We start from the raw sequence: 16,956 nt of genomic DNA, 5'->3' as shown, positions 1-16,956 counted from the left end.
TTAAGGGACTTGATCAAGGGCCCAAAAGTGGCAGCTTGGCAGTACTGTGGCTTGAACCCTGATCCTCCAATCAACAACCCAGAGCCTTAAACACTTGAGCCACCGCTAAAAACAAATTATAGAATAAATGCAAAATTATTCAAATAACTGTTTCATTCATTTCTTTGAGACTCATATTGTTGAATTTTAAAATGTGAAACTGCTATTTGGAAATACCTTCAGTTAATGTCTAGTATGTTTCTAAATACCTTATGGAAGGTTTTGTTTGGGGAAAGAGCTAAAGAACAAGGTACAATTTGTACTCATATGTGGGAATAAAACATTTCTGCTATGCATGAGAATTAAAATGTAGTTATACTACATTATAAAACCATTAAACCATAAACTCACTCACTCATCTTCTACCGCTTATCCGAACTACCTCGGGTCACGGGGAGCCTGTGCCTATCTCAGGCGTCATCGGGCATCAAGGCAGGATACACCCTGGATGGAGTGCCAACCCATCGCAGGGCACACACACACTCTCATTCACTCACGCAATCACACACTACGGACAATTTTCCAGAGATGCCAATCAACCTACCATGCATGTCTTTGGACTGGGGGAGGAAACAGGAGTACCTGGAGGAAACCCACGAGGCACGGGGAGAACATGCAAACTCCACACACACAAGGTGGAGGCGGGAATCAAACCCCCAACCCTGGAGGTGTGAGGCGAACGTGCTAACCACTAAGCCACCGTGCCCCCTAAACCATAAACTATAATTATATTATATATATATATACACACACACACACACTCACTGCGCATGTTAATATTTGTATTAACATGCGCAGTGAGTGTGTGTGTGTGTGTATATGGACACCTGCTTATTTATGCAGTTATCTTTTCAGACAGGTTCATCATAACTGGACTGTTCAAGATAAGGAGGAAAAAAAATACCTGATTATTTTTTTCAATCTTCAACTGGCCAGTTGTGCAAACCTCAAATCCTTGTTCTTCAGTGACACAAGTGAAACCTGTTGTGTCTTCTGCTAGTATAACGTATTGTAACTTAGTGTAACATATCTGTCTGAAGATGCTTTTGTGCTCACTATGGTTGCAAAGTGCACCTACTGTATAGACTTCCTGTAAAACTCAGACAGGCCTGCTTATTCTCCTCTGAACTCTCTCATCAATAGGTTTCAACCTACAGACCTTCTGCACACAGGATGTTTTGGGTTTTTTTTTACACCATCCTGTGTAAACTTTATAGACTGTTGTGAATGAAAATTCCAGATTATCAGTTTCTTCAGTTGATTTTACAGTATGCATTGTGGTGCTGTCTCATGATTGGCTGTCTGGCAAGTGTACAAGTGTCCATAGAGCAGGATTTAAAGAGTTCTAATTTGGTTCTCTTTTTCTGCATCCGGTCCCATGGTAGCTCGAGTGGTTAAGTCTCTGGGTTGTTGATCACAAGGTCGGGTTTCAAACCACAGCAATGCCAAGCTGTCACTGTTGGGCAATTGAGCAAGGCTCTTAACTCTCTCTGCTCCAGAGGTGCTGCATCACAGCTGCCCCTGCACTCTGACCCTAACCTCCTCACTTGGGACATGTGAACAAAAGTATTCCACTGTATATGTACCGTAATGGGGGCCACGGTGGCTTAGTGGTTAGCACATTCACCTCACACCTCCAGGGTTGGGGGTTCGATTCCCACCTCCACCTTGTGTGTGTGGAGTTTGCATGTTCTCCCCGTGCCTCGGGGGTTTCCTCCGGGTACTCCGGTTTCCTCCCCCGGTCCAAAGACATGCATGGTAGGTTGATTGGCATCTCTGGAAAATTGTCCGTAGTGTGTGATTGCGTGAGTGAATGAGAGTGTGTGTGTGACCTGTGATGGGTTGGCACTCCGTCCAGGGTGTATCCTGCCTTGATGCCCGATGACGCCTGAGATAGGCACAGGCTCCCCGTGACCCGAGGTAGTTCGGATAAGCGGTAGAAAATGAATGAATGAAACAAATACTTAGTGCTGAATATTGCTGAGACTTATAGAGGAACAAAGCTTTGGGACCAACTTACAGCAAGTATAAAACTTGCGTTCACATCAAGACAAGGACATTTTAAATGATATTGAACACTCTTTATTTGACCATTCATTAACAGAACATCAAAGATTATAATGGGAAACATTTGTGGACACCTGAACCTTGTGTTTGTTGAAAATAAATACTAGGATTTATCCTCCTTTGCTGTTATAGTAACATCCGTTATTCTGGAAAGGCTTTCTATGAGATTTCATGCACTCTGTGCTTCTTATTCATCCTAAAGGTGTTCAGTGGAGTAAAGGTTAGGGTTCTATGTCGGACTACATGAACACGCTGTGTCTTCATACACCATGTACAACAGCACTGTGATGTTACAGCATTAAAAGACATTATATACAATTACGTGCTTCAAACTTTATGTCAACTCTTTGAAATAAATGCATACGTGTGTGTGTGATGGTCTGGTGTCTACACACACACACACACACACACTTAGCCAGTAGAAACAGTATATTAGCAATTTTGAACTAATATTGAACTCGTCCTTGGTTCTCTGCAAGCTTCATATTTATTTTATATTCGTTGCACAGCTTTCTATTCAGAATGAACATGAATTTTTCTATTTTTTTACGCTATAAGGTGTTTGAAGAGTCAGTGGGAGCGGTGTGTGTGTGTGTGTGCTCCTCCGGAGTGTGTGTGACAGAAGTTGTGTCTTTTTGTTGTTCAGCCAACATGTCGGTTAACTTCATGGACAGAACAGGATTGTGTGTCTCTGCTGCCACCTGGTGATCGTAACACAGAAATGATCATACAATGCAATTGGATTATATTCTGTTTGATTTGTATCCAGCTTTGTTAAAGGAATATAAAAAAGGAAGAACAGCATTTATATTTATACTCAGATGAGCAAGCCAGAGGTGACGGTGGTGAAAACAGACTCAAAAGAAGTAGGACGTGTTTTATATATATATATATATATATATATAGGAAATCTGATCCTAATATAGGATCAGCTTTCCAGCGCTGGAGAGAACTGAAGGAGCAGGAAGTTGGTCACATATTCACAGATTGGAGTTTCCTGAGTCAATAACTCCTGAGCTAAACGCTGTTACTACACAAATAACACTGTGCTCATAATGTACATGTGGAGACAATAAAGGCTTCTATGCCTAGAACAGGAGCTATCTTGTTTCGTGGACATTCCACAATGCTAAATGTAACTATAACTGGATAAAAAGTGTGACGTTTAATTCTAGAATAAATCAGACAGTTTAAATCATTAGCACATGCAGCGCTGTGTTTTCTTCTGTACTACTATTAGAGGAAAATAATTACCTCTGGGATGCTAACAGTAGCTCAGCTTTAGAACTCCAACTCATCATTGATTATTTATGTGTTTAATTCTTTACCAACTACGTTACAATTCACACGATGGCTACGTGTGGAATTCTTATTGGCGACTCATAACAGCGACTCACAGAAGCTCCGCCTCCTCTCCTCCTCAGCACTACACCGTCGGCAAGAAGAGCCTTTGCCGTTGCGTCGAGCAGCATCTCTGGCTTCACATCAACATCTCCCCTGCTCTCCAGTTCACTGTACTTCTCCACAAACCTGAGTAATCACACACACAGTGCATACACACACTTACACGCTGACACACTTCTGGTCGAAATGGACAACCAGACTACAAATACAGTTCTATTTTCTTGCTCTTTCCATCATCTTTACCTGGACGACGCAAACATTTATTTACATTTATGCTCCCTTACGTAATATTACTATGTACCAATACACCAAAGCAAATTTCCTGTTCATGTAAAATCCACAGGACTTTACAATAATGGGGATTCTGAAAATTGTCATGTGAACGATTTTATTCGTGCATTTTATTCTGACCTTGTTTAAAGCCAAATACTTATAATATAGACTACAATGTAGACTTTTCCCCAATAATAGTTAAAAGAGGTTTCAGGTGTACTTGTTGGGTGTTTCATGAGTTTCATGGATGTGTTGTAGCATTTACGTAGCAGACGCACATAAAACGATGCCATTACTTGCATTACTTTGCTTTCTTTACATCATTTCAAATATCTAAAAGACATGGAAATCTATCGTTTTATCCTATAAATTATTTTTAAAAAGAAAATCATCATACCTCTGGCAGGTGGATACAAAGCTGGTTTTTGTGAGGTCAAACGCTTTAGGTCCATTTCCGTACAACTCATAGAATTTCCTATAGTGATAAAAAGAGCACAGTGTTATTTATTATTTATTTAAATTTTATTATCATTATAATAAATTATATTATGACACGGTCCATCCACAAAAGCCAAACAGAAATTTAAGACATTTAAGACGTTACGCTCGTATTTGATCTTCCTTGTAAAAGATTTCAGGCACATTCTCCTCGGTTTTCGGACGCAAAAATCGTGCTGGTTTCACGTAAACGGGTTCTCTCTTCGGAGGAAACGCAGAGTAAACATCAAACCAAACAGGTTTCTGAGACTCTTTGATGACTCCAGCACGCATGAGATCTCTTACCCTTGACAAGTGACAGAAAAGAAGAAAAAACATTGAGGATAGAGTAAACATTTAAATCGGACACCCTGCAAATTTGCGGTGCCTTGGTATTCACCCTCGATGAACTTCTGTAGTTTAACTGGAACTGAAAAGGAAATGAACTCTTGTAATCTTGACACAGAATCTTTAATCAAATTACAGTCTGACATTTGACAGGGTCATTCTAACACTTTCTGGCTCTTGGTTTTGAACCCATGTACATTTGCTATATACCAGCTTTGCACAATCCTTTACAATACCCCATGTAACTGCTGCTATAATACTAGGGTTCATTCCAGTATTTCTGCACATGCAATATTGATTGGACAAACAGTATTTAAACTTCTCAGTGCTGTTTTTCTTTATCATCTTTTGTGTAATGGCTTGTAGTGTTTTGTATTGTTTGTTTGCACTGTATTTTGTCCTGCACTGTTTACACCAGGTTGTACAGATGCACTTTATGTGTCTAGGACTAACTTACTAAGTCGTGGCCTAAAGGGGGGAAGTCGTGGCCTAATGGTTAGAGAGTTTGACTCCTAACCCTAAGGTTGTGGGTTCGAGTCTCTGGCCCGACCACGACTGAGGTGCCCTTGAGCAAGGCACCGAACCCCCCAACTGCTCCCCGGGCGCCGCAGCATAAATGGCTGCCCACTGCTCCGGGTGTGTGTTCACGGTGTGTGTGTGTTCACTGCTGTGTGTGTGTGCACTTTGGATGGGTTAAATGCAGAGAACGAATTCGGAGTATGGGTCACCGTATTTAGCCGTATGTCACGTCACGTTCACTTTAAGCCCTTAGCTCTGTCTTTGTTTTATGTAGCACCCTGGTCCTGGAGAAACGTTGTCTCAGGTCACTGTGTACTGCAACAGCTATATATGTTTGAAATGACAATAAAAGCTTCTTGACTTGACTTGAACAGGTTTTCTACGCACACGGCCCCGTATTTAACTCTGATGTTGACCAGTTTTGCATTCCGTAACCCGAAGGAAGGTGTTAGAATAATGACCGGAAGGTTGTGAGTTTGAATCCCATGACCATCAAACCGCCTTGAGCAGGGCTTTTAAACCTCAATTACCCAGTTGTATAAATAATATAATAAATAATATAAATAATATAAAGTCACACCAGTTAAGGGTAAATGTAAATGCTGATAAAAAGCATCTCTAGTCTCTGATGCCAACACCACCATGCTTCACACTCTGGACAATGTTTCCAAGGTGATGAAGGATCCCCATTTTATTTATTTATTTATTTATTTATTTATTTAGCAATCCATATGGATTTTCAATCTGCCAATCCACCTACTGTAAAGGCATGTTTTATGGGAGTTGTTGTTGTTTCTAACAAACTCTAAAAACATGCAAATATACATTAATATAACTCTATCATAATATTTACATTGTCATGAATATACATTGTTTTTAACCCACATACTGTACATACCGGCTAAAAACAGTTCCGACCTTCTCAAGTCGACTTCCAGCCATCATGCAATCGGGGGAAAAACAATATATCTATAGAAACTTGAATAAAATAACAAGGGTCATTCGAAACCCATGTCTCTTCAGCTCACCGGAGGTTAACACTTCCTACCCGTATTCATAAATCTCCGCCCCCTTCATAAGGATTGGCTTGTACTCTACCACACTCTGAGTTGTGATTGGTCATTCATTTATACTCACACGCAATTCGAAGGATTTGTCCTTGTGTTAGGAAAAGACAACCAATCACAAACCGGGAGGCGGTATTTTTTTGAATACGGGTAGGGATTACAGAACACACACACCACACTAGCTGCATGGCACACGACTTCCTGAGACGAAAGTACGGCATTTCTTTAAGGACATAAAGTATATGTATTTTTATAACGCATGTCTGAAAAACATAATTGTTCAATACAGCATTTATATATTATTTTTTAAAACAAGTCAAGTAACCACTGCTCTTATTAAATGCACATACTACATTTAAAATTAAGATGGATATCAACATTTATCACTTTTAGTAGATTTTTTTTTCTAAGCCAAAATGAATTAAACATTTCTGTCAGATTTTTAAATGTATTTCATTCTCATGTGATAAATGCTAATCATCAGTCAATCACTAACCCTATCAAGATGCAGCTATTTAAATGTAGCCACACACACAAAACTCCATAAAAGAAAAAACTGAAAACAAAGTGTGTGTGTGTGTGTGTGTGTGTGTGTGTGTGTGTGTGTGTGTGTGTGTGTGTGTGAGAGAGAGAGAGAGAGAGAGAGAGAGAGAGAGAGAGAGATTATGACTTGTGGTGTTTATTGTAAGTGTTTGTTGCCTTTTTGGACTCCTTTATCATTTGTAATGTTGCTCCCATTTAAAACAGTTCGGCTCAAGCCCAGACATTTTTAGGGTCACGATTGAGGACAATGTCCCGTCCAGAGGTTTCGTGTTGAGGTTTTGTTCAAACCAACCATCGAAAAAATCCTCTGGGAATCAGCATTAGAATGTGGAACCAAGGCTGCGATCTTTGATAGACTCCCAAATTAGTTCAATCCAGTCACCTTTGAAAAAAGGAACCAGTGGCCTCTATTACTCAGATGTTTTCTGGCACCATCTCAGGGCCCCCAGTTTGAGAACCACTGGCCTAGACTACTTGTTCTGAGCAGGTGTTGTCAGTGAACAGGCTGTAAAACTGTTGGCTAAGTTACAGACACTCATGAAAAAGTCATGCTGATTATCTGGGAAACATCTCTAACAGCAGTCAAAATGTCATTGTTTGTGTCAAACAAGTTGTGAATTTGTTGTAACATTACAACAGGAGATCATGACTTACTCTGTGCTCAAAGTGATGCTTGCAGCTCCAGTGGTTTTCTCTGTGGGTGAACGAGGATGATGGTGAACAATTCCAGGATCTGCTTTTTTTATTGGTTGTTGCGTTAAATCTTACCCATATACAATAGTGCTATTTTCTGATTGGCTATTGTGTAGCATCTTATTTTTGATTGGCTGATAAGTGTCAGGCTCGATTAAGAACTCCAGGGGAGACGCGCTTGATTCCTGCACGGTTCCATAGAGACAGCGGTGCGGACAGATACATTTTGGGCGCTGAGGCATATTAAATATATGATAAACAGTCAAAAAGTTTTTCTGCGTGAGAAATACAGTGTGTGGTGGTAGAGCGTGACAAAAGACCCAAATGGGTGCCATTATATATGTTCTAAATGAAATGCTAGTCTTGGATTGTTTGGGTTGCTGGATTGAAAAACAATTTGTATTAAATTGGTGTTTGTATTTGGAATAAAGGTGATTTTAAGCTTGACAACGTAATCAATGCGTCTCTTAATAGCTTCTCCAACTTCCAACAAATATTAAGTGAGTTACGAATGAATTCAATTGTATCCATCTTGAAAAATAAGGCACACAAAGTTCTTCCAGTTAATTCATTTTATTGTACAATTTCATTCATACACATTGGCTGAATAATCAGTTGAAAATAAAAATAAAAGATATTTCAATTGTAATATTACCAAAGACACATTTACAAAATGTATACATCGTGAAAGTCATGAGTTCAGCATCACCAATCAATCCTAAAGGTTATAATTTATATCTTATTAATGTACAAAAGATAGAAAAAAATGACAGAATGATTGTATTGAGAAATCCATTATTATATAAGCATAGAAATATTTCCATAATAATTCCATAGACTGGTAGAAATAAAACGATTATATTTTACACACATACAATATGTATTACTGCTTGTCAGATCTCAACCTGTGACTTTTGGATCTCTGATGCTAAAGCAACTCATGATGATAAACATAAACATATTCCTTTAATTTAAACACAGCTCTTCCTGTGCTGCTTGTTCCAGACCTAGGCTCCAAAGATATCCTCATGGTACCTCTTATCAGCCTAAAATAAAAGCATCATCATTACATTTACAAGCAAATTATATAATTTTGGTAAAAGAATAACAGATGTTAAGGAACTCATGGATCTACAATCTGCCATGATATAATGAGAGCTTACCTTCAGTTGGTCCAGAAAGTCTCCAGCCCGGGTGAGTGTTATACCCAAACGGTTAACCAAGATCTCTTGTATAGCATGTGCTACATTCTGGGCCATTTTCATGCTTCCACACACATACACGTGTCCAGACTTCTGGATCAAGGCTTCCCAAATCTCTTCACTAAGCTGCTTCTTCAGGACGTCTTGAACATACACCTAGGCAGAAAAGAGGGAAGGCTTTGGCAACTGTGCTTCAATGGAGATCAAATGCCTCAAAAGTATCACAGTTAGCTGACTATACACAAGATAACACAGCATCTATTATATTTAAGGTCCCAACATCTTTGCTTTAGCTATTACCTTGCTACAGCAATATTAAAGAGACTTGGAAATGCTTTTATGAGTTTTCAGGCCTGACAGAAGAAGAAGCCTTTATTTTTATCAGATATATATTGCAGCTCAGCGAAATACTATTTTTCATACATCCCAGCTTAGGAAGTTAGGGTCAGCCATGATACAGCCCCCTGGACTAGAGAGGGTTAAGAGCCTTTCTCAAGGACCCAACAGACCTTTAGATTATACAGCATCCCAGAGTCTTAACTGTTTGAGTCACTGACGATCCTTACTAGCACTTCTTTCAAAATTAAACAAAGAAGCTGCCAATCATTAAGTAGCATCACCCCAGACTTTTGCCCCAGACTTCTACTAGGTTTCTTCTAGGTAAAAATGTGAGCACCTTTGTTGAAAGATTCAAAAGTTTATATTTGCAACTGAAAGTGACATACCTTGGGGTAACCAGCTTGGCGAGAGTACGCTGGAGTGATGCTCTTCAGAGTGCCATTTTTTTTCATGTGAAATGTTTCCTCTTTATAAAGATGATCTGCATCTGAACTATGACATCCAAACACCAGCATCATAGAGCTCTCCTGCAATACTGCAATAAGAGTTTAACAATTACTGTATTGTTCAAAATCACTAAAAACCTCCCGATTTTATATATGTGTAACATTGCAGATTGGCTGTCCAAAATTGGATCTGAAAGTACCTGTCTTTTTCATGTCATGATCGCGTTGCTGCCAGAAGCTGCGGAATGGAGCGATGCCACTTCCAGCTCCGATTAGGATAGTTGGAGTGGTGGGATCTGGAGGAAGGTGGAATCCGCCAGCTCTGAAATCATAATCATAATCATCAGGATATGACAAGAAGCCACAACTGGTATCTAAAGATCCTAACTGCATATCATTTCTCTATCCTGGTTTTTGCAATTTTGGTGATCTCCTATTTCCTTCTAACTTTTAGTTAATAAGGTGTTGAGCCACCAAGGTTCCACTGCTAGGCCCCTGAGCAAGGCTCTTAACCCTCAATTGCTCAGATGTATTAAAAAACGAGATAATATGTACAGTAAATCGCACTGGATAAGGAGGTCTGCCTGATAGCTTAAATGTAAATGTGAAATGTTCAGGGTGTTGGTGATACAGGATCAGGTATATAGTGTACAGTAAATTAATTTAATATCTAAAAACCAGGAGAAAAACCTTGTTTACAGATCTTCCTTCTTACTAGTGTCTCCTCCGCTGACACTCTTTAACCCCACCTACCCAAGATTATTTAAACAGAAGCTGTACAGAACTCAAACCCAAGTTCTCCCCCTTTTTATATTTGATGGCTTGATATTATTTGATGGTGTGATCTGTGAAAGCATTTGGGTACATACCCATGAACAAAGCAGGGAACTGTCTGTCCTTCTTTGAGGGTGTTGAACCATGTGCTGCATACACCATGATGAAGTGGACCCTTTCCCCCTGGTGAGAAAGAAGAACCAATATAGGATGTTAAAATACAAAGTTTTTTTAGAATGAGGTTCATATTCAATAGCATTGTTCTACTTATGTTGCACATAAAGATTAATATTACACGTTGTCCTTTACCTTGGGTGCGGTAGTTGACTACAGATACAGTGAGGTGAAGCTCATGAGGGTAGAGATCAGGGGAGGAGCTGACAGAGTAGAGACGGGGCTTCAGCAAGGGTAATTGGCTGAGGAGGAAGGCTGCCGAGAGCTCCAGTGAAGGAAACTCCTCCAGAACCTCCAGGAAGTTGGGCTTGCGGAATTCTTTCCATTCTGTGTAACACTTGAAGTCCTGTAGAAATGTGTTGTAAAATAAGTTTTATAACGTATGCAACTATTGAATTACGCGCTAAGGTAAAGAAGCTGTTTATTAACTAAGAACTTATTATACCGATGCCAGTTCTTGAAGGCGCTGTCGGTCATCATTTGATTCGGTCAATTGTGAGAGCTTGCGTAGGAAGCTTTGAGAAGGTGGTGTGGTGATATCCAGGAGGTATGTAAGAGCCTGGGTTACAGAGCATGCTGGGAGACGAGAATCTGTCTGCCATCCTTCGCCTCCTACAGGACGCCACATTGAAAAACGTCTTTGAGTACTATGCAGCTCTCTAAAACACTTAATTCTAAAATTATTAGTTATTTTAGGCACTTGGACTGTTAATTCTGCCAAACAAACTATCATAGATACAAAGTCTACTAGTTTTTAAGTTGCTGTGCCTTTTGATTTTTTTCCTGATATTTGATAGTAGTATTTTTTACCAGGGCCAGACTCCGGCAGGTACTCAAGTTGGATAGTTTGATTGGTGGGAGGGAAATTGGGGAGGTGCTTCAGAATGCCCATCACCAGCTCATTTGAATTTTCTGGGAACACGCCCACATGGTCTCCAGCAACATAATTTAAGACATCTTTCCCATTGTCCACCTCCAGTTCCACCAGTAAAGTAGAGCGGCTGAAAACAAACGAAGGAACGATGGTGAAAAACAGTGAAAAAACGATCTGTTACGATTCCTAAACAAGGCAAGATGTGAAGACTGTAAAGTGGATTAAGAGCAGACCTTGACTCGGCACTCTGGAGATTCTTCCTCTTCTTCAGCTTCATGGGAAACACAGTTTTAGAGTTGAGCGCCGACAAAGCTGTAAAGAAAAAACACGTGCGCTGTTCATCTCTATATACTTTTCAGTAAAAAAACAAGTAACTAATAATATGTATTATATTGATATAATATCTCATCACCAATGATATGTAAGGTGAGATGCATTTCTGTTAGACAGGGTACCTGAAATGCGGTCTAGGGTGCTGCTGTCAGGTTGAACTCGGTATCTCTGAGCATCCCAGGTCTCTGTTAGATGTTCAGACCCTGAAATTTTGCCCTTAACACCAAATTCCTCACATGCAGCCTATAGAATGAAATACAGTCTTTAGAAAAAACAAAACAAAATGTTGTTATGCTTACTTGCCATTAGAGGTAGACAGTGTCCCACCAACCTTAAACATGTTGCAAGCCCAGGCAGAGAAAGCCTCTTCCTGTCCATTGAGCTCATCTCCCTCTCCTATGGAAGCCACTCGTTTGGCTCCCAGTTCGGAAAACTTGTTGTCCACAGTATGGGCAAAAGCACAAAACTGCGGATACATGCGAGAGCCAAGGCCAAAAACGCAGTACCTGTGCAATTGTAAAGAAAAAAAAAACATTACTTAAACCTCTTGTTCATCAATTTTGAAGTTGTTAGTCGTTATCGTAACCAGATATACTCGAGACTCACCTCATGTTGTTTTGCAGCCTATTCAAGTTCATGAGCTGCTTCTTGAAACTCTGAGAAAGAAGAAAACATGGTGTTAAGATTTATACATCTAGTTTGTTCTTTTTATTACCATTTGATTCTTTTCCTGTTGCATTACAGTATATAGAAAGAGTTAACATATCATTCCTTCAATAGATTTGCAGGAAGGAACTTTTTCAAACTGCTTTTAATGCAACATCATTGAACAACTACAGTACTGTACATACATACATACATACAGTACATACACTTCCATGATATGACATACCTCGCCGTTTCCTGGAGGGTCTCCATTGCCAAATGTACTGGTGATGACCGTCATAAACCGCTCATTCTTGAGATCCTGAAAATTGTAGTCCTCCATGCAAAGTAGCTGTAGCAATAAAGAAATCGATGATGTCACAGATACATACAGTAAATACATACACAGAGTTTCTCCATAGCATGAAAAGTGTGGATTATACTGTATGTGTGGATGGTTTTCTTACCCTGGGATTGAAAGCACTGCTGAGCATTGACTTGAGCTTTTTGGCAAAGGTTTGTGATTTTCCAGTTTCAGTAGCAAAGAGGATGGTGCAAGGCACTCTCTTTTTCAAGGCAGACTGCATGAGTATTTGAGAGAACACCACTGCCCTAAGAAAATCAGAATTTAAGCAAAGGATAAATTAAAATATGAACATTGTAAAAGAGTCTTTAAATTTGTAGAACATTAATATGTAACACAGTGAGGTTGTCTTACTTTGTAAGGGCGCTGAAGCTAATTTTTCGGCGTTTCTTTAGTCCTTTTGTCTCGTCTTTCCAGACGTACGTTAACCAGGGATCAGGCTTCAAACAACAGAAATAGTAACAGCATGGTTAATAGAGTATAGTATTGAAACTTGTATAAGGACATATTAACTACAATTTGGCTTGTAAAGCTAATTTTCCCAACATAAATAATGGCATTTTGGACTTATGTCACCAGGCACTGTGCCTTTACCACGGTATTCACTGTTCTAGTAAAGAGTTACAGAATGAATTGCACCTGGTAGTAGTAAAAAGGGGACAGAATGTAGTTGATCATCTCCTGGTGGAACACAGGGGTCAGAGATCCAGACATGGGAGGCACCAGCCATACCCAGTCAGCAGGACAGCCACCACGCAGACGCACTTCGGTCTCCATGTGCTTAATGAAGGACTCGGCGGCAGAGTGGTGGTCTGTGATGGTCACCTTATTTTTCTGCAGCACAAGACGAGGAGGTACTCAGACAAAACCTACTACATACTATATTAACTTCTTCTACTGTATAGACATGGAACAAAATAGTCAATACAAGAACTTTGTACCTGGAAACTGTGAATCACAGCAACATTGATGGCAACCAGAGCCTCATCCTTCCACAGTGATGAAAGATTGTGTGTATCCAACCCCATTAAACGTCCCACTTTCTGTAAAAGGTAAGGCGTTAAAAATAGTTTAAAAGTATCCAAACCTTAACGTCTGGACCATCTTATACCAAGTGAACTAGGTTTACCTCCAGAATGTTGTAGCGATGAGTATCACAGAAATCCCTCACACCAATCTCCGTGCCCATGTACCAGCCATTGAAGGGGCATGCTGTGAACTCAAGGCCGCCAACCTCCAGCATCATGCCGGACACCGCAGGCAATGCATACCATCTGAGGTTCAGATCTTTGAACCACTTATACCTGTAAAAAACCCCAACAGTTTTAATGCATGGGCTGTACAATTAGAGCCTAAATGACTATATGTTCATACCTATCTATCCTATTAAAACCTAGGAATATGTATCCTTTCCAAAGATGAAGTAGTATACACCAAAATCACTTACTGTGGGTGCTCCATTTCAACCTCCAGCACCAACTCTGGAGGAATTTCAAAGAGTTCAGGATCTTCCCCATTGGCCTGCAAGATCAGTGGCAGCACATCAAAGGCCCCGTACTTTGGTGTCCATCCAAGTTGGACACAAATCTGTTAGAAAGCAGAGGTAAAATATATCAGAAACCATGGCTTGGGTAAGTTATGCATTATTAATAAAAGCATATGGTTCAGAAAACCTAGAATCCAAATATACTAAAGTGGGAGCTGTGGATACCTCAGTGAACTCCACACTAGCAGGGTCTCCGATAATTTGGCCGTCTTCCATCTGATAGCCAGCGTATTTAACAAGCTGACTGTTCCAAACACGGAAATCATGCTGGCCATCGGTTCTTTGAGGAAAGATGGTGATGGCTGATCTGTTAATAAAGAAAGAAATTCACAGGTTTATATAAAATTTTCATATAACCGCATGAAATGAAACAGAGAATCAAAATCAGAGAATCATCTGGGACTAGTGTTTTATATATATATATATATATATATATATATATATATATATATATATATATATATATATATATATATATATATAGAGAGAGAGAGAGAGAGAGAGAGAGAGAGAGAGAGAGAGAATATTATAATCATTATAAATAAAGTGTACCTTAAATTGCCTCCATTTGTGGCAAATTTCATGTGAGAGCACAAGAACTGGAACATTTCCTTAGGGGTCCTGCATTTACGTGCATCAAACACCTGAGGAAAAAAGTATCTCACGTTCAATTTTGTACTAACACATTTTATATTTTACTTCATAATTTTGCAGTTTATTCACAAAACATGTATTAAACCTGTAAATTGGACCACTGAATCCTGCCGATGCACCTCGGCGCGTTCCTCCAAGCCTGTTTGGCTCCGTATGCCAGCTCTTCAGGGGTGAGCTGATAAGTTCCGGTGGCATCAATCTCATTGGCCACCTCATTAACACGGGCCAGATGTTCATCTATTTTAGGGCTGTGTTTAACAAATATCGTCAGATTAAAATTTGGCTCAGATTAATTCATGTAACCTACAAAAGTTGCTTAATGAGGGTCAGTCATACCAGTGGCTGTTAGACCTTATAACACTGTATTACAGTGATATCAATGTGTAATATTTTTAGCATTTTAGATAATTCTATTTCTTTTATTATTCCGTAGTTAAATTTGTTGATATTGTCTTGTATTAAACTTTCATTTCTTTCTATTGTAAATATTTAATACCTTGAATTTCCATATTGTGGGATCAATACATTCTAACTTATCTTATCTTATCTTATCTTATCTTATCTTATCTTATCTTATCTTATCTTATCTTATCTCATCTTATCTTATCTTATCTCATCTTAAAAAAACATACTGAGGTACGCTTACATTTTGAAGGATTTGTAGTATTGGTTGATGAAGTCGATGGCATGTGTGAGGAGCTCGTTGGCGGAAGGTGGGGAAAAATGAGAAGGACGAATTAAAGGCTTCGGGTTCATTATGGAGCCTTCACACATTTTGGGTTTACAGATCTGATTCTGAAAAAACAAACAAAACAAAAAAAACAAGACAGCATAGCGTTAATAAGAAATTCTGCTACATTTTTCATATAATAAACATGTTATAGGTTGTTTCTTTTTTGATATTTGACATGTTTGTGTTACGCATGCCATATAAAATTACCTATCATTGTATTACTGTATATAACATTGTACAGAAAATGAATCTTTTATGCAAAGAAATTCCTAGTATTTTTTGAAGAATATTATTATTTATCAGATGAAAACACCCCAATTTTTTTTTTCACAGAAACAGATTATATGCAATGGCCAATATTCACATATTCACCTTGACAGCTCGGTGGTACAGTGTGTCTTGGTGACTAGAACCATTCTGGTAGTTTTTCATTTGTACTGACATCGGGCATCGGCTGATTCTGTGTTCCTTCATCTGTACAGGGGAAAAAAAACATGCTGTTATAGTTAAAAAATAAATACTACAACTACTACCACTATAATTACTAATAATGCTAGTACTAGTAATAAAAATAACAACATTTAAGAAGTAATTCAGATTTTAAAATGTAAGAAGTATAAATAAAAATAAATGAATAAAGAAATAGAAATAATTACACATCAAAATAAATTCATTGCTTTCTTTTTCCCAGTAATCCCACAGCTTCTCTACAGCTACTACATGTCCTTGTGTCTGATTATAATACTTTATATCATATATCATATTTTAGCTTTTTTGACTTTACTCACCTTATTTGTCTGAACCACAGGGAGCTCCTTTGTGTTATCATGAATGATCTTTCCCATGATTTATTCAAATATAAAGTGCTCAAAACCGTCACTGTGATGATAACTCAGTCTGTTTATGACACAAATTGTTCTATGTTAAGTAAAAAAGAATAAAATTCAAATGAACTATTCCTGCTTTTACATCATATTAAGCCTATTCAGCGTTCAGAAGATAAAATGAAAAAAAAAAAAAATATATATATATATATATATATATATATATATATATATATATATATATATATATATATATATATATATATATATAATAATCACTAAATAAATAAATAAATAAACAAATAAACAAACAAATAAATAAATAAAAGAAAATGAGTTTCTTACTGTTTTATCTGTGTGGCAGCAGATTTTCTTTTTTCTTCAGCAATTCTTCTTCTAGTTGTCGTTGTAGCTGTAGCACAAGTTGTGGCAAATGTTCACCTCGTTCACATCAAGTGAAGATCCTTTCTTTTTATAGGCTTCACATTCTTCAGATTTTGGGGCAGGTCAAACTGTGTCTAAAACAAGTGGGCGTGACTTTGTGATAATCATCTTCATTATCAGTATATTTTTTTCAACACATATAATTTCTTTGTTTTTTTCCTTGAGGGGAAATAC

At 38.5% G+C, this 16,956-nt stretch overlaps 2 protein-coding genes across 3 annotated transcripts; both read right to left on the bottom strand.

Moving 5' to 3' along the window:
* Positions 1 to 2,098: 2,098 nt before the first annotated feature.
* mrps23 (mitochondrial ribosomal protein S23) lies at positions 2,099 to 6,184 on the bottom strand. The gene is made up of 5 exons (XM_060888761.1): positions 6,026 to 6,184; positions 4,388 to 4,567; positions 4,181 to 4,258; positions 3,504 to 3,636; positions 2,099 to 2,807 (listed from the first exon to the last, which is right to left on the bottom strand). The coding sequence occupies exons 1-5, from the start codon at positions 6,070 to 6,072 to the stop codon at positions 2,658 to 2,660; spliced, it is 588 nt and encodes a 195-aa protein (XP_060744744.1). The 5' UTR covers positions 6,073 to 6,184; the 3' UTR covers positions 2,099 to 2,657.
* Positions 6,185 to 7,984: 1,800 nt separating this feature from the next.
* LOC132858416 (nitric oxide synthase, inducible-like) lies at positions 7,985 to 16,836 on the bottom strand. 2 transcript variants are annotated; one of them, XM_060888748.1, is made up of 26 exons: positions 16,684 to 16,836; positions 16,303 to 16,411; positions 15,887 to 15,988; positions 15,428 to 15,576; positions 14,867 to 15,029; positions 14,680 to 14,771; positions 14,293 to 14,434; positions 14,029 to 14,168; positions 13,711 to 13,885; positions 13,523 to 13,624; positions 13,221 to 13,415; positions 12,936 to 13,021; positions 12,685 to 12,829; positions 12,465 to 12,569; positions 12,179 to 12,228; positions 11,904 to 12,078; positions 11,695 to 11,815; positions 11,473 to 11,551; positions 11,176 to 11,366; positions 10,811 to 10,977; positions 10,501 to 10,711; positions 10,287 to 10,374; positions 9,618 to 9,739; positions 9,358 to 9,506; positions 8,594 to 8,788; positions 7,985 to 8,476 (listed from the first exon to the last, which is right to left on the bottom strand). In XM_060888748.1, the coding sequence occupies exons 2-26, from the start codon at positions 16,357 to 16,359 to the stop codon at positions 8,438 to 8,440; spliced, it is 3,240 nt and encodes a 1,079-aa protein (XP_060744731.1). In that variant the 5' UTR covers positions 16,360 to 16,411; positions 16,684 to 16,836; the 3' UTR covers positions 7,985 to 8,437. The 2 variants fall into 2 exon arrangements, with proteins under 2 accessions (XP_060744731.1, XP_060744732.1); XM_060888749.1 differs by having other exon boundaries at positions 16,303 to 16,432; positions 16,684 to 16,765.
* Between the last annotated feature and the right edge of the window lie 120 nt (positions 16,837 to 16,956).

The sequence above is a fragment of the Tachysurus vachellii genome, chromosome 15 (genome assembly GCF_030014155.1).
Source record: "Tachysurus vachellii isolate PV-2020 chromosome 15, HZAU_Pvac_v1, whole genome shotgun sequence".
NCBI classification, from domain to species: domain Eukaryota; kingdom Metazoa; phylum Chordata; class Actinopteri; order Siluriformes; family Bagridae; genus Tachysurus; species Tachysurus vachellii.
The sequence above is the reverse complement of the archived record's forward strand: the minus strand, read 5'-3'. Positions and strand labels throughout refer to the sequence as shown.